Source organism: Oreochromis niloticus, linkage group LG10 (assembly GCF_001858045.2).
Source record: "Oreochromis niloticus isolate F11D_XX linkage group LG10, O_niloticus_UMD_NMBU, whole genome shotgun sequence".
NCBI classification, from domain to species: Eukaryota; Metazoa; Chordata; class Actinopteri; order Cichliformes; family Cichlidae; genus Oreochromis; species Oreochromis niloticus.
This window is the reverse complement of record NC_031975.2, coordinates 18,280,584-18,305,126: the sequence shown is the minus strand read 5'-3', so window position 1 is coordinate 18,305,126 and position 24,543 is coordinate 18,280,584. Positions and strand designations below refer to the sequence as shown.

At 38.4% G+C, this 24,543-nt stretch overlaps 2 protein-coding genes and 1 non-coding gene across 5 annotated transcripts; 2 read left to right on the top strand and 1 right to left on the bottom strand.

Annotated features, from left to right (window-relative positions):
- Nucleotides 1–485: 485 nt before the first annotated feature.
- trnat-agu (transfer RNA threonine (anticodon AGU)) lies at nt 486–559 on the top strand. Its single transcript has one exon. It is a non-coding gene; the product is annotated as a tRNA-Thr (tRNA).
- Nucleotides 560–1,593: 1,034 nt separating this feature from the next.
- vtnb (vitronectin b) lies at nt 1,594–7,434 on the bottom strand. Of its 2 annotated transcripts, none has more exons than XM_003447029.5 (8): nt 7,247–7,434; nt 5,604–5,720; nt 5,281–5,502; nt 4,559–4,698; nt 3,183–3,339; nt 2,316–2,474; nt 1,916–2,227; nt 1,594–1,808 (listed from the first exon to the last, which is right to left on the bottom strand). In XM_003447029.5, exons 1-8 carry the CDS (start codon nt 7,308–7,310, stop codon nt 1,669–1,671), a joined length of 1,311 nt encoding a protein of 436 aa, XP_003447077.1. In that variant the 5' UTR covers nt 7,311–7,434; the 3' UTR covers nt 1,594–1,668. The 2 variants fall into 2 exon arrangements, with proteins under 2 accessions (XP_003447077.1, XP_005452711.1); XM_005452654.4 differs by having other exon boundaries at nt 1,596–1,808; nt 1,916–2,230; nt 7,247–7,433.
- A 6,229-nt stretch (nt 7,435–13,663) lies between these two features.
- Nucleotides 13,664–24,504, top strand: slc13a2 (solute carrier family 13 member 2). 2 transcript variants are annotated; one of them, XM_013272450.3, is made up of 13 exons: nt 13,664–13,806; nt 13,874–14,059; nt 16,372–16,500; nt 17,549–17,685; nt 18,472–18,707; nt 18,788–18,959; nt 19,077–19,199; nt 19,355–19,564; nt 20,879–20,976; nt 21,144–21,259; nt 21,612–21,773; nt 21,858–21,995; nt 22,761–22,899. In XM_013272450.3, the coding sequence occupies exons 2-13, from the start codon at nt 13,949–13,951 to the stop codon at nt 22,890–22,892; spliced, it is 1,764 nt and encodes a 587-aa protein (XP_013127904.1). In that variant the 5' UTR covers nt 13,664–13,806; nt 13,874–13,948; the 3' UTR covers nt 22,893–22,899. The 2 variants fall into 2 exon arrangements, with proteins under 2 accessions (XP_013127904.1, XP_005452712.1); XM_005452655.4 differs by having other exon boundaries at nt 13,672–14,059; nt 22,761–24,504.
- Nucleotides 24,505–24,543: the final 39 nt, after the last annotated feature.

Sequence of the window (24,543 nt, the reverse complement as noted above, 5' to 3'; positions counted from 1 at the left end):
AGAAACACCAGTATGATGCACATCAGATGATTTCACAATGTCCTTTTTGCTTGGTTTTTTGTTTTTGCACATAGTTTGTTTATATTTTGGATGGGGTTGCAAAGATAACGTTTAGCACTTGACTGAAAGCTGTCCTTGCTGAGTTGGCTTCGGCGGAGTCCTGGGGGGGGGAAGCAAATGACACGTGTTTCCAACTGAAACTCGGTACCCGAGTTATGTTACAAGGTATGCCAACTAATGTGACGGGGAAAATGGACACGAATGACCAGATCGCTGTTTTGGGGGCGGGCGAATATTTCACGATTTTCATGGCAGGCCGTGGAGATCTGCAATGTAAATAAAATTCATATTACTATTAACATAATGTTATGTACATACCCCTTTTTTTTTTTTTTTTTTTTTTTTTTAAATAATAAATGTGTCCTGAACAAGTCTCTCAGGTTGTGTTATCATTCATAAACTCTTCTCGAGGCCTGAAACCACGTGGCGCCGTGGCTTAGTTGGTTAAAGCGCCTGTCTAGTAAACAGGAGATCCTGGGTTCGAATCCCAGCGGTGCCTTTTTGTTTTCTGTTTTGTTGAAAGTAGAATTTTAAACACTCCCATAACATTAAATGTTGCGACACTGACGCAAATCAGATTTTTGTTCATTTTTAAACAACCTCAAGGGAGTGTGTGTTTGTTTTTCCCCACTGATGCACAGTTCTTGTGATAATATCAGGTTATGTTAAAAACATCTGTAGTTGTTTATAAATCACTTAAACCTTAATGCACATTTCTTACTGCCTTTTCTTGTAACACAGCTTTTTATTGTATTTATTTTGATATATTTTCCCTTGTACCGGCCTATCGTCCAACAGAGGGCGCTCATTTTTAATTTTTTAACAAGTACAACTGTGCCAGTTCACCTGAAGAGGTCAGCACAGGATTACAGCAGCCTCTTGTAGGGATACTCATGAATGCACTGAACAGAGGCCTGTATGTGTGCACACATATTCAGTTGTATGTTGCATTTTGTAAAAAAACCAGGTCAGGAAACCCCAAAAAGTTGATTCAGTTCCTCTAGATGCAGCATTTTCAGGGGGAGGAAAGTGACCTCTTCAGTCTCTGCAGGTTTCCCTAAGCTTATAAACGTTACATCTGCCCTAATTTATGTGAAAAAGGAGCCACAGCTGAACCAAGGAGTACATCTTTCACCATCTTCTAATGCTGTGATAGCAGCCATCCCCTAACTCTGTGAATGAGTGACTATTTGCATAACTTTATTGAAACTTGAAGTTATTTTTAAATCTATTTTAGCTCTGGTGTTATTTTAGGTCATTATGAAACTGTAGTCTTTAAAAGATTGAGCAAATCTGCTGTAAGCTAAGATGGATGAGTGGTGAAACATTTCTCCCACTGATAACGCTGATAAAGGCTCGGTGTTGAGGTTGGCATGTAGACATGATGCATGGCTACAGATCACATTAGGTGTGTGTGTGTGTGATAATTCTGACATGTGGTCAAAAATATCAAAACACTCGAGCATTGAAATGTAAAGTTTATTAATTTTGAATAATTTCAGTGTATCCACCTAAGGGGCCATTGGAGAGGTGTCTATCCTGAACTACATGCAAGGGTCAAAGGTGTTGTAATCATTAGCCCCATACTGTAATAGTCAAGACAAGTGTTTATTTCTTTTCTGCCCTTGATGCATCAGGTGCAGCAGCTTCATTCTCGCAGCCCAGCCAGTACTTTGCGATAGATCGAGGATAGCGAGGGTAAGCACCATCCACACGTTTTGTCTGCAGATCCACTCTGTAGTACTTATCTGTCATTATAAACAGAAAGGAAGCACACAAACCAAAAGGTGTTAAGGAAGAAAAAAAGAGCTGTTTTTGGAAGGATTTTGCCTAATTTTTTTTCAATCTGATTTACCCTTCTTGAAGAAGTACACATTTTGAACGGGGGTGCTTTGGTATTCCTGCATGATGATCTCTTCAGAGCTGTCACTGTAATCACCGATGTCGAACAAATCGTAGAACCAAAAGTCAGCGTGGCGACTCTGCCTTCTTCGCTGTCCACGCCTCTTACTGGGCCTCTTCCTACGACTCTTCCACTTCTTCGCGATCGGAGGTGAAGTCGGCTTGGGAGTGGTGTAGACTCGTCCCACTATGGCAGCGTCTATAACGGGCCTAATACCCCACCAGTCCCTGCTGATCAACCGAGGACCTGTTTGGGAACTGGTAACTGCTAAAATACAAAAGCCATGCAGATGGAGAATAAGAAAAAAACATTATCAGAAACATACACGCATAAAGAAACCTGAGGTTCTTACAGGATTCCCCAAAGAGCTCAGTGAAGAGATCTTCCCATGTGTTATCGCAGAAGAGGTCTGTGTATTGTGTGAACAGCACAGAAGGGGAGGACCTGCTCATCTGGATGCACTCCTCGTGGGAAGGCTGGTGCTTGAACTCATATTGGTAATACCGGTCCCCTGAAGAAAAGAGAAAAAACAGGATTTTACTTGATGAGAGAGAAACAGTGAAACTGGCTGTGGAGTTGCCGATACATTTTTAATGATAAAACCTTGCCATCTGCATTTGCTTCAATCAGATTTTGTAACTCTAACTCTTTGCTTTGCCTCTGACTGCTTTTTCTGAAAACTTTAACCTCGGTGCTCCATGCCAGAAAGCCTGGGTGTCCACAGACTGCTCTTTATAACTTGCTAATCTTTACAACTTACCGTGAAATGATGATGCAAGGAAATTTTGCTTTAGAGGTGAAATGTTGAAGGAAAAGCACCAAATGTTACAAGTGAAGACTCTGCATTAAAATAATAGACGAATATAAGAGTGCTCTGTTTGAAGTCATCGCTTTAAGGGTAAGGATAACGTTAACTTTATCAAGTACAGACAAAATAACTTGACTTTCAGATAAATGTTGTGGGTTAAACATTTCCTAAAAAGGCAAAATATTTACGATATAAGTCAGTACGTATTCAGCTCCTTAACTAATTATTAACAAAATGAAACAAAAAAAAAGTATGAAAACAATTTACTTGGTTTTTTTGTAATAGGGTGTTACTTCCCTATTCTTGTAAAATCATTATCTATTCACATGTAAAGTCATCTTGCTTAGTTTTATCAGATCATGAGCAACACTTAGAAAGATAAGAAACATTATCGTTCATCAGTACAAATACCTTTGAAGAAGTAGGCCTTCTCCTTGCCACGGTGACTTGGTGCGGGTATGGCAAACGCAGCATCGAGCTCATCTGGTATGCCGTCAAAGCCGTTTGAAATAAGCCGTGGATAGTCCTCATCCAGGACGTCACCATCAAATCTCCAGTACTGGTTCCCCTGAGAGAAAATGGAGCCCAGAGTATTGAAGTTTGAGGATACCGCTGTGAAGGAGTGTTAGACAGACAAACATTGCTAATCATCATCTTCTTTCAGCTGCTCCTGTTTAGAGGTCGCTGCAAACATCTCGGTCAATCCACTGTCCCACCAATTGTCTGCATGTCCTCTATCACTACATCCAATAATCTGCTGCCTTTAAAGCTCCATCTTCCCCTATACCCCCTCTCCACATGTCCAAACCAACTCAGCCTTGCCTCTCCAACTGCCTCTGATATACTCATTTCACCATTGCTTCCAAACCATATATCACAGGTCCATCTTCTAAACATTCCCTTTCTCTCTTGCTGCTACACTTCAGTCACAAATCACCCCTGACACTCATCTCCACCCACTCCACCCTGCCAGCCTGTCTCTTCTTCACCTCTATTGTGCACCGTCTCTTACTTTTGATTGTTGACCTCAGGCACTTAGATCTCCTCTCATTCACACACATATTTCGTCTTGCTTCTACTGACTTTAATTCATCTTCATACCGCCACCTGCTCCCTACTCTCACTATAGATCACAATGTCATCTGCATAGAGTCCATAGACACGCCTGCCTGACCTCATGTGTCAGCCTGTGCATCCCCCCTGCAAACAAGAAGAGGCCCAGAGCTCATCCCTAATATAAAACACTGCAAATACTTTGCATAATTAACAACTTTTGTTAGTTAGTTGAGAAAAACACCACTTTCTCTCCATGTTTCTTTTGTTTTTTTTGTAAGGTTACTCCATTTTATCCAGCTGAAGACCACTGGCAGGGTATAGCAAGAAAAAAATGCACAATTCTTCTTCATATGCACTGTACAAATAACTGAATCAATAAGGAAACACATCAATATTACGAGTAATGAAGTAACACCATTTTCTAGCAACATGCATGCCAGTGTGGGGCTGAAGAGCATTATTTCTGCCATGTTTGTTAGTGTATTTGATCTGAATTATTGCACGCAGCAGAGTCACTGTTTGAGTATTTCACAGTTACCGAGAAACGGTTTAAACAATGGCTTTTACAACAGTAGGCGCTCATTTTGAATTTTCAGAGGCTTAAAAGAATAAACAATAAGTGTAGCTCAATTAAACCTGAAAACACATGCGCACCACCAAAAAAACCCACACATTTGTGTGAGGTGGAGCCTTTTGTGTACCTCATCACAAAGAAATATGGCAGCTTATACCTTAAAGATGTAGGATTTCCCCTGGCAGTTGATGCGTGTGAATGCAGCGCTGATGGGTCCACTGATTCCCCAAACGTCCTCGATGAGTTTGGGATAACCAGGAAGGATGGACTTATCATCCAGCTCAAAGAAATATACACCTAAGAGGAAGAGCATCCTCTGGATCAGTGTTTACAACAGGATTCAAAGAGTTTCAAATCTTGCACCAGGATAATCCACAAAGTTTCCATGAACGTGTACTCAAGTCTGATTTTGGGTCTGTGTTCAAAATGCCTGTAAATATGTATTTATTTATCAATGACTTTTTAAAGAAACACATTCTGTTTTCATTGAGCAAAAGCTCCTTCAGCATTTAACTTCCTCAAACAATTATTATGATTTTTATTTTAATTTTGGATGAAATTGAAAAGGCTTTCCCTCCTTTTCTTTAATGTTTGGATCTTTTAAGGTATGAGACATTATTAACATTAGTTCTTAACATATTATACACTTTTACGCACTGTATCAATTCTGCTTCTATCTTCTGATTATAACTATTATCCTCTCTGTATTGGAAAAAAAACAGCATTGCTGAATAATTAAGGAGATTAAAAAGAGCTGTGAAATTTAAAAGAGAGACATTACACAATGGCAACAAAGTAACAAACGTAGAAGTAAAAGTAGAAGTAAACTGAAAATTGAGGTTTTATAGAATAGAAATCCTGTTATGTGTTCAGGATTACCTCTAAAAGCGTAGATTGATCCATTTTTCAGCTGCAGAAAAGCATCAAACGCCCGCCCACTGCAGGGTACGGCATCAGGTTCCACCGGTAGTAGTGTGGGCCCCTGTGTGACGCTTGGTGTGGCAGTCGGTATAATCGTGTCTGAGGTTGGCATAAAAGTTGCCGTGCTCGGGCTCGAGCTCGTCTCTTCCAGTGGTTGCTCAAAGACATCGCCTCGAGAAACTGAAGGTAGAACATGAGGTTTTGTCAGATGGCGACATTTCAAAGGAGAAGAAAATTCAAACCTATTGTTTAGTGAAACTGTCATACAGCACAGCACTGACCTTTTCTGGGGCAGATGGTGTAAAAGTCCCCACAGCAGCTTCCATAATACACACACATGGAGTCACACTGACATTTGCTCTGTGGGCTGAAGGAGCCGCAGCGACCCGCACAGGACTCTGTGGGAAAGTAGTTTTAGTATGAGATATCATGCAGCGTGTAGACTTGGTCTGAGTTTACCATTCAATAATCAGTGAAACCAGAAGCAATCAGACCCTTTACTCGTTTAAACACACCAGCTGTAAAACAATCCAGATGCACTATCAGAAAAATACGATATAACACGAATAAAGTTCGGATTAGATTCTTCCTAGTTCATCACTAAATAAAATATTTTGCATTTTCAGTGTTTGAAATATTTAGTTATTTACCAAAGTGAACTGAATTCGAAGACTTGGGACAGGAATAAGAGAAAAACAGCACTAAAAACCTCTGCCCACCTATCAGCCTATGACAGGGATTCTACTGTTTATTATGGTGTGGAATAGTGGATGCTATAATAGTCCCTGCAAGCTTGGGCTGCTCTTTTTCTACCATTTTTCTACTCTTGGCTCTGTGTGATGTCACACAGCTCTGGCTTATAGTACAAAAGCTCGATTCACCTCCTGTTCAAACCTTCTGTATGCATAGGGCAGCCAATCAGAAGAAAGATGAATAAAATAAAGGGAGAGGAGCATGTTTCAGAGAGAGGATAAACTGAAGGTCTGAGATAAAGAAAGATATTTTGAAACTGAGTCATTCAAAGCATCTTCAGTAGAGTCCAAGAATAAAAAGATTTAATTAGAAATTAAGAATTAAGAAAGAAAACACCAGCATAAACTACTAATATACACTATACTGCCAAAAGTATGTCCCATCTTGCATGGCAGCTGTATCCAAGCCTTACATCACCAAACGTAGTTTAAACCACGCCCCCACTCGATCTAGAGCAGTGGAGACGTGTTCTCCGAAGTGATGAATCATCCTTCTCATTCTGGTAACCTGATGGACGAGTCTAGGTTTGGTGGTTGCTAGGAGAACAGTATGTGTCTGCATTGTGTCAAGTGTAAAGTTTGGTGGAGAGGGGATTATGGTGTGACGGTTGATTTTCAGGCGTTGGGCTCAGCTCCCTAGTTCCAGTCAAAGTAACTCTTAAGGCGTCAGCTCACTAAGACATTTTGGACATTTTCATGTTTTGGGATGGCCCCTTTCTGTTCCAACATGACTGTGCGCCAGTGCACAAAGCAAGATCCATAAAGATATGGATGTGCGAGTTTGGTGTGGAAGAACTCGACTGGCCTGCACAGAGTCCTGACCTCAACCCAGGCCGTGTCATCCAAAATCAGTGTCTGACCTGACAAATGTGCTTGTGGAATAATGCTCAAAAATCCCCATAAACACTGCTAACATTGTGGAAAGCCTTCCAGAAGAGTTGGAGATATTATAGCTGCAGAGGGTGGAGCGACATCATAATAAACCACATGGATTAGGAATGGGATGTCTCTCAAGTTCATATACGTGTGAAGGCGACGAGCAAATGTTTTTGACAATATAGTGCATTTTGTTTCATACATCAATAGCTTAAAAATATGATCTACCATGTCTAATAATTACAACTGCTATCAACAGTAATACAAACTGCACATCAAAAATGTTAAAGTTTTACCTTCTGCAGCAAAGGCGGTGTCCAACAAGAGGACGAGGCCCAGCAGAACTACTGCTGGCTTCATGTCGGCTCACAGCAAAAAAAACCCAAACTAAAACTCTGAAGATGTACTATTCTAAAATCCTGCTTACTAACCTAAACCACTAGCTGGGTTTGAGCTGGGTGCCCCACTTTGGGGTTTAGTACTGTGTGCAGCTGATCAATAGATATTTTTCAGAGGCTGTTGACCCCCCAGGCTTCTGCTGTCCTGACTGGTCAATACTCTGATAATCATTAAGCTGATCTCTGTCCCATCTGTCCTAGAAACATGCTACAGACCAAAAACATGAACACTTTATGGCATTAATTTGATGTTATTTAGTATCACCCAGTATAATTTTATAATAACTTTAATTTACTTTATAAAAATGTTATTAACTATAGGTTTAGCTGGATGCTTCTCAATATGAAAATGGTTAAAACACAGAATTACAAACTCAACTAAAAACTGAAGGTGTCTCTTCTGTCATAAAGTAAGTGTGTGCACTGTATTTTTAATTTCCGGGCAAATTTAGGATAATATCTAAGCTCAAACATTGTAACATTAGGTGTGTCTTTTTTCTCTATTGATCCTTAAACACACACAATGACTTTTTTTCCCCAATTAAGCCCTGACAAGAAGAAAAAATGCAGGTGAAAGCTGTCCATTTCCTTTGTTTTCCGGTTTGGATTATGACCATAAGATGGGAGTTGATGACTAAATTCAACATCACGGAACAATGCAGTCAGCTTGCAGAAAGATTAGAGCAATATTAATGCTTCCATATCGCTAACCTCGAAGTTTCCCGGTATTTGTTAAACATTAAAAGATTTGAAAGGAGTTTTAAAAAATAGTTTTTTCTTTAAGGTTTAAAAGGTCCCAGCTGAAGAAAGTTGGTAATTTAAGTCAACATTTAAACTGCCCAAACAAAAAAGGAATCCATGGCATTTAGGAATGTACTCATCCTTCATGCAGTGCAACAAAAACAGTCCATGTGTGGACTTTGATTATCAGTGAAGCTTTTATCACTTGGCAGTTCTTATGTTGCTCTTGAGTCCAGTTAACAAGATCACTAAGCAAATCTGAAAAACCACAGAAAGTGTGCCGAATCTAATCCACAAAGATCTATTTCGGGATCTAGCAGCAAAGTGTTGGACTGCCTGCTGACTTTTCTACTTCCTCTGATGTAGTGCAACTGCATGAGCCTGATTGAAAAGCCTGCAGCCGTTCTGACAGAAAACAGCCTCCTGGAGTTTATCATGACAAAAAAAATCTAGGTTTAGGAAACAAGAATGAAGGTAAAATAAGACACACAGCACAGACTTAAAAAATACAAAAGTAACAAATGTAGGGACTAAAAAAGTAACTGTAAGTGAATTTAAAACTTAAAATCATTGAAAGCCTTTTAAAAAAAAGGACGCTTTAAGACACAACTTAAAGGAAGTGACTGACTGCAACAGATCTGATTTCCTCAGGGCCCTTATTGCAAATGCTCTGTCCTCTTTAGGTTTTAGCTGGACCCCTAGAACAAATAAAAGACCTCTGTCTGAGGATTTAAAGGTACATAGTGCTGCACATGCTAGTAAGAGATAAACTCTTAAAATCAATTAAAAACATTCTGGGAGTACAAGTAAACATGCCTAAACAGGAGTGATACAATGCCAACTCTTTGGTCTAGTTAAAATCCTGGCAGTCTGCAGTCATTCAATAGATTTATTTGGTTTAGGCAAATAAACAGCCTGTTGCAGTAATCTCAGTGTGAGGAAATAAAAGCATGAAAAACACTTTGCAAAGGCAGCCATTCAGAGAGCTCAGTGTACCGCGGAGGGTCAGATGATCTAAGAGGCCGATATATCTGTGTGTGATCAGCATAAAATTGAAAACATAACAGAGACTATAAAGAGGATAATTATATGAAGACGAAGATTTGACGTAAAACTGACCCCCGTGGAGACACAGAACTTCCTATTTGACAAATTTCACTTACTGCTAAACCCTGCATGCTGTCACTATAAAAAATGCTTTTGTCTGCCTGGATGACCATTTATCATTTATCATTTATTATTTATTCAAACTTGTCAAGTGCCAGTAGAGACAGAAGTAAGGACAGCATACAGTATGTTAAAGATTCAGAAGCATCATCCTGAATTTTCTGGCTGATGGAAGCATAATCAACTGAAATGCACACATCTGGCAGAACCCCTGAAATTAGCAGCAGGACAAATAAAACAATTAAACTCAAGGTAATAACTTTTGTTGTGACGTTGACATAAAAGATAATGTTTCAAAAATAACTAAACAAGTAAATGCACAGATTTGTTTCAAGGAGGCTTAAAGTGGAAGGTACCTCTGTATGTTCCTATTGTTGCTAATATAACAAAAGATGGGAAAGGTGTATATACAGGATGCAAAGTCCCCTTAAAAAGCACTGAGTCACAACAATATTGAATTGTGAGTTCTACACTAATGAAAAATAAAACATAAAATGATAGCACAGGGGTGACAACATAAGGGAAATTGCTAATAAGGTTTATAATTAGTGCAAACTTAAGTGTCATTCCACTGGATCATATTTATATACCCCTCCTTAAATGTAAGTGGATGCTGCCTTCATATAATAACGGGATAAAAGTCAAGATTCTTCTTTTAGAACTTTTTTAAACCATGAGTGGAATAAGAGCAGGTGTAGAAATGTTCTCTGGTCTGTTCAGAAAAACAAATTTACAAATTATATGACTGGATTATTATTGTACTGTGAATAATGAGGGCATTACAACATCAAAATGCAGTGCAATGGTGTGTCCAAGATCATCTTGATAGAATAAAAGTGTGACTTTTATAGCTCTAATAGTAAATATGAGTTTGTTATGTAAATTATATTCAACATTTGCACTGTTTTCAGGATGAATGTTGTTATCTTATCAGTATGACTAAATTGTACTGACAGAACATCTTTATTACAACTGGAGACATTTCATCCATAAACCTGGGTGCTGATTGTTTATGAGGTCTTTATAGTGGGTTTTCTCTCAAATTGCACCTTTAATGAGTAATGATTTATCACAAAGTGTAACACATGAACTACTTGACCAACAAATAAGGATTTTGTAAGAGTGACAGAACATCTAAAGCCATACAGAGTTTTTATCAGTTGGTCTCTTTTGGTGTCAAATATTAATCCAGTCCATGGAAAAGTCAGCTCCTCTGTTGATTATTGGAAAAAAGAGGCTGGGTCTTTAAAACCTTTGAGCTTTTCATTACAGACCAGTCATAAAAACAGTACAGACGCAATGTTCAGCTCAGTTTTATTCTTTAATTTCAGGCAGTAAAAAAAACCAAAAAAACAGCGGCAAAGCGACTCACTCATTAACTTAAATATCTATTAGCTAATCACATGGGACCAACTCGGTGCATTTAGGCATGTAGATGGGTGTAGATGGGGTCATGATGACCTGCAGAAGTTCAAACTGAGCAGAGGAACAGGGGGGGGAAAAGATGATTTGAGAAACTTTCAACATCTCATGGTTGTTGGTGCCAAATGGGCTGGCACGAGTATTTCAGAACCTGATGATATCCTGGGATTTTCTCACACAATCACCTCTCAGGTTCACAGAGAATGGTCTGAAAAAGAGAAACTATTCAGCAAGCAGTAGTTCTTTGGGTGAAAATGCCTTGTTGAAGTCAGAGGAGACTGCTTGGAGCTGATAGGAAGGCAACAGTAAATCACATCACCACTTGTTACAGTAAAAGTGTGCAGAAGAGCATCTCTGAATGCACAATATGTAAAACTGGGAAGTCGCTGGGCTACAGCAGCACCAGACCTCACTGGGTGCCACTCCTGCCACAGGAAACTGAGGCTACACTCCCGTCGGGCTCTGAAGATTAGAAAGATTTTCTTGGTCTGATGCAGATTGTAGGGTCAGAATTGGGTGTAAACAACATGAAAGTATGGATCCATCTGTTTTTAAAAATTTATTGTAGAGCATACAACAGAAAAAAACGTGCATTGATAAAGCAAAACAGAAAACGTGAAGAAAAATCTGTATATGTGTTGCATGAAGATGTGGATGGGCATTAATTACCCCTCCCTTACTGAAACACCATGGTATTCATAATGAAGATCACGCTGAGCCAACCCCAGGGCCTGAGGTCATACCTTTCCGGGTCCCACCCAAGCCCCCCACCCCATCCGCCCTTTTTCCCCCTTCTCTTCTTGTCATTATTGTTATTATTACCTGCCAATGAGTTCTCTGTACTCAGATGGCTCCATAGTTACCAGATCTCAATCCAATAGAGCTCCTTTGGCATGTGGTGGAGCAAGATATTACTTTCATGGATGTGCAGCAAACAAATCAGCAGAAACTGCATGATGTTGTCATGCCAGCCTGAACCAAAATCTCTGAGGAATATTTCCAACATGAATCCATGTCATAATTAATTAAGGCAGTTCTGAAGGCGGCAAACCTGATAAAGGTGTCAGAGGGTGTGGATGCTTATGGAAATCTAAAATTCTAACATTTGGATTGTTATTTTGTTAGATTAAACTTAGTTGGATGCAGAACCTTTCATTGCTATTTTAATTTCAAGTAGCCTGAAATTCTTGCATACAGGCTGTTGAAAACACAAACAAAGATTTTCTGTACATGTGCTTTCTAACCACACAACTTCCTTCATAAATCATTCAGTAAACCCAATAAATAAAAAACACTAATCTGTGTGGATGCATTATTATTAAAACTCCTAAGCTGTACGTGAACATAGAAAGGTCACCCAGAGTTTTCCACAATCCCAGTTGCTTTGGTTGCTTTTTCTTGTTTTAATTACTACATTTGCCCTTTTTTGTTTTCATCATGTTTAATACCAGAACGTTTCATCCTCAGTAACATTTAGTCAGATTAGACTAGCATGATTATCTATGATCAACAGAAGTGTTCGTCTTTAATAGACGCTTTATGACTCAATCTCTTATGAACTTCTTATATGAACTGCAGTAATAAGTAATTTATAAAACAACATGGAGTTTGCAGTGATGCCAGTGTGCTGTGTAAGACCTTAAATATGTGTACTGATATACACATGATATACACATGATACGATTTAGACTAATTTTATATTTTTCTTCATTTAAGACAAAAAGTTTTGTGATAAAGTCATTACAAAGATTCACTGGGATTCCTTGAAAATCACCAGCCACTGTTTGTTAAATGTCCCAGATGGAAGTGTTTGTGTTTAAAGGCAAAGTTGTGTTTACCATTTTAAGATAACATGGTTTACAATTTAAATGCTATTCTTAAACAACACACTTCCCAGAGTTTTGTCTCTTTAAAAAAAAATTATATTAAAAAAAAAGGTGTAAAAAGTGGAAGAAACAGCTGTGCAAAAACTCTCCCAGCTATAAAACTGCTGCGTGTTTGTTTTGCTTGTTTTCTTTAAAGCTACGTTTCTCTCTCTTTTAAAAAAAAATTCACCATGGTGAGTAGCTCCCAGGATTTTGATTTGGGAGTTCTTGTTACTGTAAGCTTCAGACTTTCTTGTGTCCTAGTTGTGAGGTTTTTACACAGCTGCAGAAGTTCTTAAAGTTAGATAAAGTTAGACCGCTGCTGATCCCAAGCATTGCAATGGGAGGTTTGTATCAGGAGGTGTAGAAATTTGTGCCAAACTAAAAATTTTTGTTGTTAATCTCATCGCAATATTGCAATTGAACGAGAAAATCCTATTTGCCAGAACTTTTGCAAAGTCAGCAGCAACAGTCACAAGCTTTTATTCCACTGAATCATTTCATTGTTTTAAGATTTTAAGGTTTTTTTTTCAAGTTGTTCTTTGTTACAGGGCAGATGCAGGCGTATGGCTTCCTCCTGTCCTATTCTAACACATCCAACCTGCTGACTGTATGAAATCATACTTTAGAATACTTATCTAGTGTCATAGTTGTGTCATAGTGCAGGCCTATAATGAGATATGCAGCAATGAGAAATAACATCTGACCCAGTAACAACAGTCAGACAGGAGATAAAATAATGTTCATATAACCTAATTATGGCTGTAGTGAGGCTACAAAATAAAATAAAAAAGTTTGTTTGATAATGAAGTCAACAAGTGGTTTAGCTTTTTGTTTCTTCTCAAAATCGATGCAGTTTAGGTTAAAACACCTCATCTCTCGCTGTGCTGTTTGAGATACAAACTGACATCAACTCCCTTCTTTGTTTAATGAATCAATTATTAAAAATTTGAATCATTCAGAAATTCATCTCAGGTGGAATTTACACAGTCATTGACCTTTGGTTAAGTTACTGGAACTGCACTCCTTCACATGATAAAACTCTCTCTATTGTTTGGCTATCTGTCTCCAGTCCCTCCCCCTTATTCTGCTTTTACAGCTACTTTTTGCTGTTTCCCAACAGTGTCAGCTGCTTCTTTGTCAAGGATGTTGATCTCTTTGAGTTAATGTTTGATATCCTACCAGAGATATAGACACAAAATTGCACTGATTTTATTCTCTTTACCGCAGTGGCTTTCTGTGGAGCAGACCTCTACTGTTAACCCACCTGAGCTCAGTTTTCAGCTCCACAGCTGCCCTGTGCCTCTTCTTCATACTGACTAGTGTTTGTGTTAGCGTTGACCTACCTGCAACACTTAGAAAGAAAGAGTTTTTTTCAGTTGTTAGTTCATTTTTTGAGAAAATCATGAATAACTGGAAGACAGTTCTGCGCTTTCTGTGGTACCACAGGAACTACATCATCATAATCGTCACGCCGCTTGTATTCCTTCCTCTGCCTCTCGTCTATCCTTCATCGGTGAGTGTGTGTTTGTGCATTTTATTTGTTTGAGGTCCTGAATTAAAAAAAAACCCCGCTAAAGATTTATATTCACTGACCGGGCTAATCTTTTTAGTGTGCACCTTGTACATGTGCAATTTGAGAAGTTTGGCTATAACCCGTTCAGTTAATCTGACACTTATTCTTAAAGAACAGGCATATTGTAATTATTTTTAAATATATGATTTAAGTGTTTGATTACTGACTTACGCTGATGCCCATCTTTAGAACTATACACTCTCACCTGAGTGAATTTACGTGCAGTGCAGTCAATCACAGTTAAACAGGCTCAGTTTGTCTGTCTGTCTGTAGTGGATAACATAAAAGGTGTTTGAATGTTGTTTGAATTCAAGGGCTAAAAAGCTTTTAAGTCAGGTGTTTCATTCACACTTATTAACACTTCTCTCCTGCCAACAAAAAACACCCTGGTCTACAGAAATCTGAAAGAAAGCCTTGTTGCAGTTATTGAATCTGCTGAAAGCATGTGGACTAATGATGGTTATTTCTAAAAATAAATAAATACTCACACCACAACATTGGTCAATTATCCTCCTGATACCGAGGCTCTTATCTGGGGTTCATTTTTAATCTCCCTGACCTCAGGCCCTGATAAATCTTAAAATAGTTTAACAGGAAGTTATTACAATGTTGTAACATCTTCATGTGGTACCAGTTTTCTTTTATGGGATAACACAATAAACACATTGTATAGCAAAGTATGAAACACTTTATTGAACAGAAGTTTAAGATGTAAAAAAGCCAAAATGTAATGTCCCCATGTGAGGACGCAGGCCGTCTGGAGAGAAGCATAGATGATATTCTTATATAGTTTTGATGATTTTCTTTAATAGACTGCATTTGTATGTCTATAACAAATCAAACTGTCACAGTATGCAGAAGCAGACTGTATGTATTGTGAATACTGGACCCAAATGCAGACACAAAAGAACGTGGAACAAAACTTGAATTAACAAAAGGCGAGCCATTTGATATGGCTGATGGAGAAATACAAAGTAATGCATAAGGCAAACAAAAATGAGAATAAACAATAACCTAAACTGGGGAAACTAAAAATAAACATGAAAAACCCTAAAAATGAAACTTGGCATGGATACAAAGATACCTGGAACATGGAGAAATGGTGCAAAAGACAACAAACGACCTGACCATGAACAAAGGAGGACAGAGGACTTAAGTACACAAAAAGATAATGAGAGGATGGGGAAATGGTGGGAACACAGCTGGGACAAATCAGAGCTAATGAGACAAGGGGAAGCAAAACTAAACACTCTGCATACCGGACAGGGACTTTCACAGTAAAACAGGAAACAGTATGGAACGCAGACGTGACAACACGAACTTGACAACACAAGACACACAGACATGAAACGCATAACGGGCAAGGGAAACTTAAACACAGGGGTAGAAGAAACAAGGGGAATCTAAAAAACAATGAACAATAACAGCAACTTAGGCATAGTAGAAACGAAGAAAACCTAAAGGACTTAAACATAAATCATCTTCATTTTTTGCTGAAAGTGCTGAAGTGCACTGTTAATGTATGAAGGATAAGAAACAAAGCTGGCTTTGTGGTGCTCAGCTGAACCTTTGCACTTTACAGTGCCATTAAAGACACATAAAGATGGTGGGTTCAAACTACACTATTATTACTGTTAATAAATTAATAATTAGCAAAGTAGAGCCTGTGCTACCTGTAATTATCCTGAGCTCTCTATTTAATATGTAGACATGAGATTTAACGCTTAAATACACAGACTTGTTGTAAAAAATATATCTATAATATACGATGCATTTCATTGCACAAAAGCTGCAACAGAAAGGTGTAGCTGTAAAGTAAACTGTAAACTGTAAAGTAGATAATAATATTATATTATAATGTTTTAGGAAATCTTTTTGAAACTTAAGCTTTCTCAGTGTCTTGTCTGCAGTGGAAAGTTTTGTGTCGGGGAGCTTAAAGAGATTTGATAACTTTTATTGAGGATCATAAAGAGTTATCTTGTGAGACGTGAACACGACAAACTGTTTGTTTTATGATCAAGGGTTGCTGCTATCTGCATGTGTAAAGACTTAGTGCCTTTTAAAGAGAAAAGATAAGCGAAAGGACAGGAAAACTCACTGTATGCACTTTTCTGTAAACTGTGGGTCAGCCTCTGCTTCTGTGTGCATCTGCACAAAATGTAATCAAATCAAAAATCCGCGTCTCAAAGTACACCGATGCATGTGAGCATGTTAGTGATTGTGAAGTTATTCTTATGTGTCTGTGTTTACAGGAAGCCAGATGTGGCTACGCGATCATCCTCATGGCTCTGTACTGGTGCACAGAGTGCATGCCTCTGGCTGTGACTGCCTTACTGCCAGTCATCCTCTTTCCTATGATGGGCATCATGAAGGGTGGAGATGTAGGGTCATTTTTTCCACTTCTGTACTTCATAAGTATATTTTGATAACACAACACAGAAATTATGTAAAACGTTCACGCCTTCAACAGGAAATAATAGAGTAAGTGGTAGCCAGGTGCTGATAATAAAATTAACTTGATTAACGGATTATCAGCACCTCTATAAAAGTAGAAGATTTGTCAGTTCGTTGGTCTGGCGCATTGAGGTGTTTGTTAACATAATGCCAAGGAGCAATGATTTTAGAGAAGCAAATGTTGCTGCCCATCAGTGTTTGGAAAGGCCATTTCTGAACAGCGCTGGGCCAAAATCCCCCAGAACTATGTGAGAAACCAATAAAGCTGTACAGAAAAGGATTACGTCAAGTTACTGGTGTTAAAATTGATTCATGGCATTGTGTACTTCACTTCACTCACTGCTTCTGTTTTTAGATTTCATTAATTAATAATGACACAGTGTAAAATGTTGTGTGTTGTTGTTCTTCTGAGTTTCTATTTAAATTATTTTAGAACCAGCTCAGGACCACATAACTTTTTATTATCTATTTTATTATCTTATTATATTGTATCTTATACATAAAACTGACTTTATTTTTTAAATGATTGTATATAAAATCTGTGAGTTATTGACACACGTAAGAAAATACTGCTGCTGCTTATGAATATAAAATGAAAATCATAGATTTTAAATATAATTTAGGATATTTTTTTCTAATTGCACTGAGAGCAGAAAGACCATTTAAAAGGAACTTGAATGAGAAAGTGTTGATACAACACTGTGTTGCATGAGAAAGCCAATAGGAGTGTGAAGGGAAGAAATTCTTCAGTTAGTTTAGTGTGGAAAATATAAGTTAATTATTTAGGACAACAGTTATTGAAAGTGTGATGTGACCCCCAGTCACTTCTTTTAGGTCGTACTTCTACTGGCATGCTAATTCTGCTGATCCCGGTGTTTTGCATTTATTGCTCATAAAGTGTATTTGATGATACATGAAGGTCCAGGTTACCTTTGATCCCTGTGCTGATGTTAGCGACTGTGTGATCTGTTTCAGGTCAGTATTGAGTATCTGAAAGACTCGAACATGCTGTTCATCGGAGGTCTGCTGGTGGCCATCGCGGTCGAACACTGGAACCTCCATAAACGAATCGCTCTCCGTGTTTTGCTGCTGGTCGGTGTTCGTCCATCGCTGTAAGAGAGTCTTGACATACAAGTCTACAAGTCTTTAGAATAGATACTTTGCATCACCGTTGTTTTGTTTGAACTAAACAGAAATGGCAGAAAATGTTCATTTGATGTTTCCCATAATGAGAAACTTTACCTGTGAGTTTAATAAGGATGACAAATAAGCACAAACACTAATGCCATCTAATTTAATCTTTTGCCAAGTACTGTGGCCTCTCAAGGAAAAGGAATAAAAGACTAAATTTAATAAAGTTAATAAACAGTCAACGTCAATAAAGACGGCAACAAATAATTGCTCTCTGTTTTTGTTCAGAAACATCTATCGCTACACATAGTATGTTATATACGCTATGTCCTTACTTGCATGGTGCTTGAATTTTGACAGGGTGGTATCTCATACTGCTCCAGCAGTTCATGGAGCTGCCCAGTATAGCAACATTTAAAAAACCAGAGCAGGGGCGTAATTCCCAGGGGGTTAGGGGGGTTATGACCCCCCCCCCCCCCAAAAAAAAAAAAAAAATCCGACCCAGCCAATATAACCCCCCCAATAAAATTATGAATTATCTTGCATAAATAGACTGTTGATTTTCTTTACTCATTTCAGTTATTACCAGCAAAATAGTTGCATGTTTAATCATCTGGGAATTTACCCAGTTTTATTTATGTAGACAGAGCTCTTGACCCCCCAATGTTCAGCCAAAGTTACGCCCATGCCCAGAGCACTAGTGAGGATGTGGAGGATTTTTCACTCATGCCTCCTCGTTATCATCATCACCATTCCCTCTCACGCAGGTTAATGATGGGCTTCATGATCGTCTCGGCGTTCCTCTCCATGTGGATCAGCAACACAGCCACCACAGCCATGATGCTACCCATCTCACACGCCGTGCTCCAGCAGCTGAAAGACACAGAGACCCAGACAGGTGAACATGATCACCAGGCCCAAGCTGCGGACAACCACGCATTTGAGCTGGAAGCTCAAACCAAGCCGGAGACAACAGACGAAAGAGATGCACAGGATCCTGTGTGTAAGTAAAAAATGCTACATACACACAGGGGCCTCTAGAAGAAAACCCTTCCAATAACCTCACTGTCTTATTGTGTTTAGATGAATATGAACATGACGCACAGCAAGAGTTCAGAGAAAGAGCCATAGAAGCAAAGTATGGCCTTCTGACCAAAGGGATGAGTCTAAGTGTGTGTTACTCTGCCAGCATTGGAGGTACGGCCACGCTCACGGGGACCACGCCTAATCTCATCCTCAAGGGCCAAATGGACGAGTAAGGCAAAAAAAACCCAACTCAACACACAAACAGAAATGATCTTCAAGGTGTGTCACTGCTGATTGAACCACTTGTATCTTCTTCTCACATCCCTTCGTCTTTCTTTCTGTGAAGGCTCTTCCCTGATAATCCCGATGTGATCAACTTTGCCAGCTGGTTTGGTTTTTGTTTTCCCAGCATGGTGCTCATGCTGGTGCTCTCCTGGTTCTGGCTTCATTTTATGTTCCTGGGCTTCAAGTAAGTATAATCAGTCACAAACAAACTCGGGTATTTTAAAGTGTCCTCAGAAAAGCTGCTCAAAGAGCACAGATTAAATTTATCTACACTGTAAGTGAAACTGACTTTTTTAGCATCTGCAGAGATATGCTGTATCTTTTTGTTTCTCTTCTCAGTCTGAAGAAGACATTTGGCTGTGGTGAGAAAAGTGAAAACGACAGAGCGGCATACGCAGTGATGAAGGAGGAGTACAAGAAGCTGGGCGGCATGAAGTTTGCAGAGGTGGCGGTGCTCGTCCTCTTTATCTTGCTCGTGCTTCTGTGGTTTACCAGAGAGCCGGGCTTCATGCCTGGCTGGGCCACAGTCCTGTTCAATAAGGATGCTGCGTGAGTTCTTTTTTAAGCATGACTTTTAGATATAAATGAAGTGAAGCACCACATATTACCAACAAAAAGACCAAACAGCCAGCCATGAAATGATCAATTCAACACATGCTTTCCTGCGCATTAAAAATGTATGCAGCCACTGTGGTATCACCCAGTGGTTTATAAAGTCCTGCATTAATGCCTCAGAGGCAGGATGAGTCAACACATATTGCATATTTTACAAGCAAAGTCACACGTCTTCTGGCACCTTTTGTGCTGAATGCACTGAAATCTACTGAGACACAAATGAAAAAAAAAAAAAATTAATAAAATAACAAAATAATTTTCAAACAAGTTTGGTAGAAATGCCAGATAAATATTTATGATACTTGCTTTATGTTCATAGTAACTGTAACAGTTGTACATTAATGTTTATTTTATTATATAATGTTTTAATTTCAAATTATGTTTTAACATCACAATTGTGCAACTTTTTTTTGTGAATCTGCAGCTAACCCTAACCCTTTTGCTGTAAAATATAAAAACTGACCTGATCTCTCTGCATTAAGATCTATAAAGTGAGTGGACTTTGAGCCAATTCAGCATGGCTAACCAAGGTAGCAAGCACGAGCTGACAGATAAATACCTGGATGCTGCTTTAATCCTGCTCAAAGGGTTTGGGTGATGGGCTCTGACCAGTTCTTATATATCATCCCCCAGTTTGTATTCATAAAATACATGCTTGCATCACACAAACTTAACAGATTATTTGTGATGGTGGAATGTTAATCACTAAAACTGAAGCACAGAATAAACAGGGATGTATTTTATTAGATTTACATTAAATGATCCAAAAGCAACAGAAATGCAGGTGAGATGCTCACACGTTAGCCTCAGTTTAAACAGGTGCGTTATAAAGGAAAAATGAATGCCAGTACAGTTCTTTTTGTACCAGACAAACATTTTAAGCATTCATTATTTATTTCTGCTGTAAAGTTGAACATGAAAAGGAAGCTAAAGTGGCCCCCCGAGTATCCGCAATTTTGGCACTTGTGAACTGGAGTAATATTTCTGCAGGAAATGTTCACAAGAGCAACAAAATTGTAGCTAAAGTTCTTATTTTCTTTATTTATTTTTTATTAAGCTTTCTTTTTTCATTTTGTTAGTTTTTTTTAAAAAAGAGAAAAGACTCAAAAGAAAAAGCAACGTAAATGTAGTTCAAATATAGTTCCGTTGTTTTCCCCCACAGTTGACAGTAAATATGATGTTACACATTTGTCTCTTCATCATCTTTAAAAGGCAGCATATATGATCATGTTCTCCCGTGTCTCTCAGGTTTGTGACAGACGGAACGGTTGCCATTCTAATGTCATCGCTCTTCTTCGTCGTCCCCTCTCAGCTGCCGCTTGGCAATTACGGGTACACAGATGAAGGTGAGATATTCATTTTTAACCTCGGTGTAATACACTGCTTCTACAAATATTCATGTGAACTCAATTTGGGCTCACTGGAGCACTGGGTGAAGATTGCTTGGCAGGCTTGATCCTGCACTTTCAAACTAATTACTCTTTAATGTTTAAACTTCATCTGTATCCCACAGGTAAGAATATAAAGGCTCCACCGGCTCTGCTGACCTGGAAGGTGGTTCATGAACGAATGCCCTGGAATGTAGTGCTGCTGCTGGGAGGAGGTTTTGCTCTTGCTGCTGGCAGTGAGGTAAACACCCTTGGACCCCATGTCTTCACCTTTTAATATTTCATTCTCCCTTACAGAATATCTAAAGAGGATTTTGGCAGTTAAATGCTAGTCTTGGTGATTACTGGATATTTAAATACTTGAATCAGAAAATAAACACTGGTCTCTTGTTTGTTTCTGGTGATTGAGTTTTGGAGGTTTTGTTAATATGCTTAACATTTGCACCAAAATTAATGACAATTCCATCTAGTAGAGGAGAGATTTCAATCAAGGCCAAATTGGTAGACCCATAGCAGACATCCTCTGAGCCATTGTGGTAGCTTTTCTCAAATACTAAACATTTGTTTGTGTATTTTTCCTGCTACCTTTACAGGTATCAAATCTATCCAAGTGGTTGGGAGAAAACCTGTCACCTCTTCAGAATATTCCCCCCTTTGCTATCTCATTGGTGCTTTCCCTACTTATTGCCACATTCACCGAGTGCTCCAGTAACACAGCCACCACCACACTGTTCCTGCCCATATTGGCCTCAATGGTAAATGGATCTCATATGTCGACAGATGTGTGCGCACATATGTTCTCCATGAATCTAACTGTGTTGTGTTTTGTGCTCTTTTAGGCCCAAAATATTAAGCTCCACCCACTCTACGTGATGATGCCCTGCACCATTGCTGCCTCTCTGGCCTTCATGCTACCTGTGGCCACACCACCCAATGCCATTGCCTTTTCTTTTGGACACCTCAAAGTCCTAGATATGGTAAGATTGACATACATATATATACACATGCTGCCTTTGCAATTTTAGTTTATTTGAGCTAATAAGACTGTCTTTCATTGATCTTGTTGGAGTAAGAAAAGCAATACAATTGTCCTTCTTGTCACTTCTCAAAGTTACAACAGAACTATCTGCTGCTAGTATAATCAATTTGCCCTTTATAATCATTGACTAATGAGCTTTATCATGACGTTTAAATCAACTTCCCTGTGTTCTAGCTCATCCATTCTGTGCTTCCAGACTTTGCGTTACCATTTGCATTACCATTTTAACTTATCCAGATGAGTTTATCTGTTAAAAGATTGGGATAAACCAGCTATGTTTTCTTGTTAGCTTCAGTGTTAGGTTGTGGTGAGAGACATGTGGTTTTTCACCTTTATTATCCTTTAAGTAATAGTAGTAAAAAAGCAAGTTAATTTTATTGTAGGGAAAAGAAACCTTACATCCCATCATTGTGTCTTATGTCTTGAAAAACGATAACATTACATTCACTGAATTGAACGACAATCTAATATTTTATAATGTGCAAGAATATGAAATAATATCAGGTTTTTGGTTTAAGTGGAAAAATAATGAAGTATCAAAGTGCAAAAAGAGGGAAATGTTCATTCTGTAATAAATACAAATAAGATCTTGGTTAGTTGTGTTATTCGATGGACAAATATCTAAACGTACATAATATAATTTTGAATAAAAGTTTTAGCCATGTCCCTGTCATCATCTGAATATTTCTGTTTGTTCCTTCAGGTGAAAGCTGGTTTCATGCTCAACATCATCGGGATCCTGTGCATTAATTTAGGCATCAACACATGGGGAAAAGTCATGTTTAACTTGGACACTTTTCCAGATTGGGCCAACACTACAGCTAGCAAACCCTGAATTTGTTTACAGCCTATAAAAAACAAATTTGATTCTACTGTCACACAAGCAGACAATGAACAAAATATCACATTTTCCAACTGGGTTTCCAGCCCACTTCACACCAGTGAGAAGAGCTCAGAAATCCATTGTATGAGGTAAAACTTTTCTTACTCCACTCCATCCAGACAATAGTTTGTTGTTGCAGGATAGCATTTCTAATACTGGGAATGTTTTCAGGCCCTTTAAAAGGAAAAGGGGAAAAAGTTGACAGTTGAAATGTGGTTATAGAAGGAACAATCAAAGATTTTCACTTGCAGCTGAAACAAACTTTAAGTGTTATCAGACTTTTATATACAGACCCTCTTTGAGGACTTCCTCATGTCATTTCAGTGACAGAACCAAAGACAGTGTTTAAACCAAGGTTATTTCCTCATACACTTTCCTCTGAGTCTTATCAGTCTATTTATCATTTACTGATGATGCATGCATTATCCACAGCATACCTACCTTTAAAAGGCAAATATGTAAATTAATTCATGGTGTCAGTTAACTTATTACTGTGGTCATTTTGTTGGACCTCACGTTTTTTTGGTGTCATATTTAATTTTTTATGTGTTTTTGTCAGTACTTGCTTTTTTAAGCAAGAATTTTACTTCTTATCTTATAATTTATAAATAACAACTGTGAAATTTTTCTAGTAATGATAGTTTAAAATGATTTAGAATAATTTATATAATGTTTCATATAATAATTTATAGTGGAAGTGCTCCGAATTCTTGCTGAGGAAAATGCAGGTTCAAATTTTGGTCCAAATCCCGGACGAGCCCCCAAGTATGTTATGGACAAAAAAGTAAAACAGAAACTCAGCAAAACCTATTTAGAAGCAGAATGTCAAAATCCACCTTACAGCAACTGTAAAGCTTACTTATTACATGTTACATCTTCTTTGTTTTGGCTATCTAAAGTGGGGTTGGGCATTTAATTTTCCCAAGGGGGTCATATGAGAAACTGGGACTGTTGTGACGGGGTACAGTAATAGTAATAGTGAAGTAATAGTGAGCAGAATTTATATCTGCTTATTTGTGCAGCCCTCCACAACAGTCCCAGTTTCTTATGTGCCCCCTTGGAAAAACGAATTACCTGCCCCTGATCTGAAATGTAAAATGTTAAACAGATTATTGGTCAGCTGAAGCCATTTTTTTTATTACCCTGCTAAAAACACCCAATGAAATAAATGTATTGCTTTTCATGCTTTTTTTTGTATTAAGTAGAGAAGCTAGATATACTGTAATATATTAATAAGTGAGCTTTACCAGTAGGAGGGCTAACCCTTACATTTTATATGGAGATAGGCTGTTTCCCTCTGTTTCTGCTAACTGTATCCTGTATCCTTCTTAACACCAAAAAGAAGGATTAGTTAAATCAAATTGGATTTTTAAAAGCTTTCCCTTTGAGAGATTCACTCCAAGAAAGCGCACAAATAAATGACAGGAAAGTGTTACCAAGACTGCACAGTGATTACAGATAAAAAGGTTGGCTGAAGGATAACAGAGATAAGAGGCTACGAACTGGATGTAACGGTTGCAGAGGTTATTTTCCATGTTTTCTCCATGTTTTTTGTTTTATACAAGAGAATGTGACAAACTGAAGATGTGGAGGCAGAACATCC